Below are 2,791 nucleotides of genomic sequence, written 5' to 3'. Positions count from 1 at the left end.
ATTAATCTTGGCAAATTTTGACCAAGTAGATCTACTTTTTGAACATTACTGTACATAAAGACACTCATGAAATGTTAAGCCCTCACTTCACTCACCAGCAAGATTTAATTTTTCATAGTTAATGATGAAAATTTGGCCATAACAGAAATTCGATATAAAAATTGATTGGACGAAATTTGAACCGTATGGTTATATTTTTTGGACGCCATTCCATATTAGAATTCCGATGAATAGTAAGCCCTTTAACAAAAAAGTTTAATTTTTAATATTTTATGACGAAAATTGGTCCATAGTAACAATGTAATGTAAAAATCGAGCATAGGGAATTTGGATCGCAAAGGTCTAGATTTTTATAACGTTGTCATGAAGTAAAGTGTAATTTTGTGTGTTTATTGTCACTAAAATGAATGAATGACGAATGATACATGTTAGGCGAAGGGTTATAGTGCATCGAACGAGCGGCGTAGCCCGACTACAATGTTCTTCTTTGTTTTTATTTTTTTTTTATTTTGATGATTTCGAAATCGTTACAAATGAAACAAAAAATGAAATATATGTGTATGTGCGTGTATTTTATGTGTATGTGCATTTTGATTAGGATTGCAATTTTCGCCTTTTTGTTCATTTTCTTTCGATCGATTATATTTTTGCAACGAGTAAATGTTCTTAATTTTGTGCCAACTTTCGAGCCAACTCTGCCAGAAATGTTTTGAAGGATTTATGCGCAGAATTTAAACTTTCTACCTCAGTCTTTTTGACGTTGGGGCAATGCAAACGTCGAAGCCTTAATTTTGAATATTTCGGTGTAGCAAAGAGTATAAGATAATTGTCCCCAAGTGGCAATTATTTCTGCAAAGTCTAACAAGTGCGACTTTGTCGCCTTACAAGTGTTTGTTATTCATGAGAGCCCCTTTATATGGTTGAGTCTAACTAAAAGACCTAATTGATTCGAATTTTATATTCAATATCATCATATTTGGTAAAAAAACGATATTGTGGTTAAACTTAACGGACTTAAACATGCTAGTGAGCTAATAAATTTTTTTTTTTTCATATTGGGCATAGCCAGCCGCTCAGGGCATGTCTCCTAAAAGGGCAGCATGGTATTGTTGCGATAGCAAGTGGGGAAAGAAAAAGACGGTTGCCGCACCCTAGCGGGTCGTTAAGTGTTATGCCTAACGCTTACTAGTCGGCTACGGGCAAGTATAATCAAATCGTATTCAGATTTGTGTCGACTTGGCAAGCGTGACCGTTAGCTATTCGGCAAAATGTTTAAATAATTTTTACCTCAACTATGAATGATATAAAATATTTGTATAAAATATGAAAATGATTTGTGTAATATATCAAGGAGTCGTCTTCGCCTTTATTTTACTTACCTCTTCATACATATTTTCAATGGTTTCTGCTGGTACTGTAGTGCCAGCTATGGAACGTCGAAACATTTCACTAAATTAGTAAAAAAAGGAAAAAGAAAAACAGAAAACAAAAGAAAAAAAACGAATTTTTATTAATATTTAATAAAAAAATGAGAAAAAAAAATTAATGCCACGAACATCTCCTTTTGTACAGAAAAGGTTAGAAATCATAAAAAAATCCAAATCAGTGTTAAACTGAAATTTATACGCGAGCAAAAATAAGTAAACACACATAACACGAAACCTCGGCAAAATATTTACCTTAAACGATGACAGGGTGTAGGTGCTGCTGCCGTTTGTGCTGCGGCTAAGTTTGTCCTTGAATCCGTTGCTGTTAGATTTATATTAGAACTACAACGGATTGGTGGCGATGTTTTCAATGCTGTTGTTGCTGCCGTGACAGTAGCAGTATGCTGGTGTAGTTTAGTTGTACGACCGCTTGTGGGCAAAGGTGGTACCGGTTTTTGTTGATTATACGATATTGTCGAGGTTGACATTTTGTTGAAGAAAAAAAATAAAACAAAACAAACAAACAAACCAACAAAATATTTTCCGAAAACTTTTAATATACGTAATTACACATATATATTATACGTTGGGTAAAGTGTATTAGTAAGTAAGCGCGCGCGCGCGCGTTTTTAAAAACGCTTTTGAACGCTAAAATGAACCAAATAAGGCGGTGTTTGCGTTTTAAAAATTGCAAATCAGTTTCATCGAAAATATTGTTCGTGTGGGTTTTTCTAGCATTGATTTCTTGATACCTGGCAAAGTTGTGTTCAATTTATTATATTAATATTTATAAGACGAACACAGTCCAAGACAACATACCACAAGCACTTTAAATTCGTTTTACTTAATATGGCAAAAGCCATAAATAATTGAGTTTTGAAAACAACACATGAAATATTTTAAAAAACAATCTTTTCCTCTAACTTTTTTTTTTTCAATCCATAATTTTTTTAGGGCATTTCATGAATTTTAATGTATTTTTCTTCTAGTTTCTTGCCAATATTTAATTATTATTATTATTACTATTTTTGTTTTTTATATATTTATTTTTAAATTTATTGATCAGATTTTTAAGCCTTTTAAGGAGTAATTATTATAAAATGAGAAAATAATAAAAAAAAAAAAAAAAAAAATTCAAAACTTTATTTGATATAAATTTATATTTTAATTTTTTCAAAAGCTACTTTTTTTAAACTCATTTTATTTTTCCTTTTTTTATTTTTATTTTTTAATTTTGCTTTTAATGCTTATATTAGTTAATTATTAAATGATGACAACAATGATGATGATGATGATGTAATGCTTTATTGCATACAATGCTTCTTCTTGGTTTGAAAGATGTTTAACAACTGATTTATGTTTAA

General features: G+C 30.8%; 1 protein-coding gene across 1 annotated transcript; it reads right to left on the bottom strand.

Moving 5' to 3' along the window:
• Window positions 1-582: 582 nt before the first annotated feature.
• Window positions 583-2,379, bottom strand: LOC119634250. The gene is made up of 2 exons (XM_038028316.1): window positions 1,680-2,379; window positions 583-1,449 (listed from the first exon to the last, which is right to left on the bottom strand). Exons 1-2 carry the CDS (start codon window positions 1,913-1,915, stop codon window positions 1,347-1,349), a joined length of 339 nt encoding a protein of 112 aa, XP_037884244.1. The 5' UTR covers window positions 1,916-2,379; the 3' UTR covers window positions 583-1,346.
• Between the last annotated feature and the right edge of the window lie 412 nt (window positions 2,380-2,791).

The sequence above is a fragment of the Glossina fuscipes genome, unplaced genomic scaffold (genome assembly GCF_014805625.2).
Source record: "Glossina fuscipes isolate IAEA_lab_2018 unplaced genomic scaffold, Yale_Gfus_2 2, whole genome shotgun sequence".
Taxonomy (NCBI): Eukaryota; Metazoa; Arthropoda; class Insecta; order Diptera; family Glossinidae; genus Glossina; species Glossina fuscipes.
Note: the sequence above shows the minus strand (reverse complement) of the source record. Positions and strands in the feature narration are given on the sequence as shown.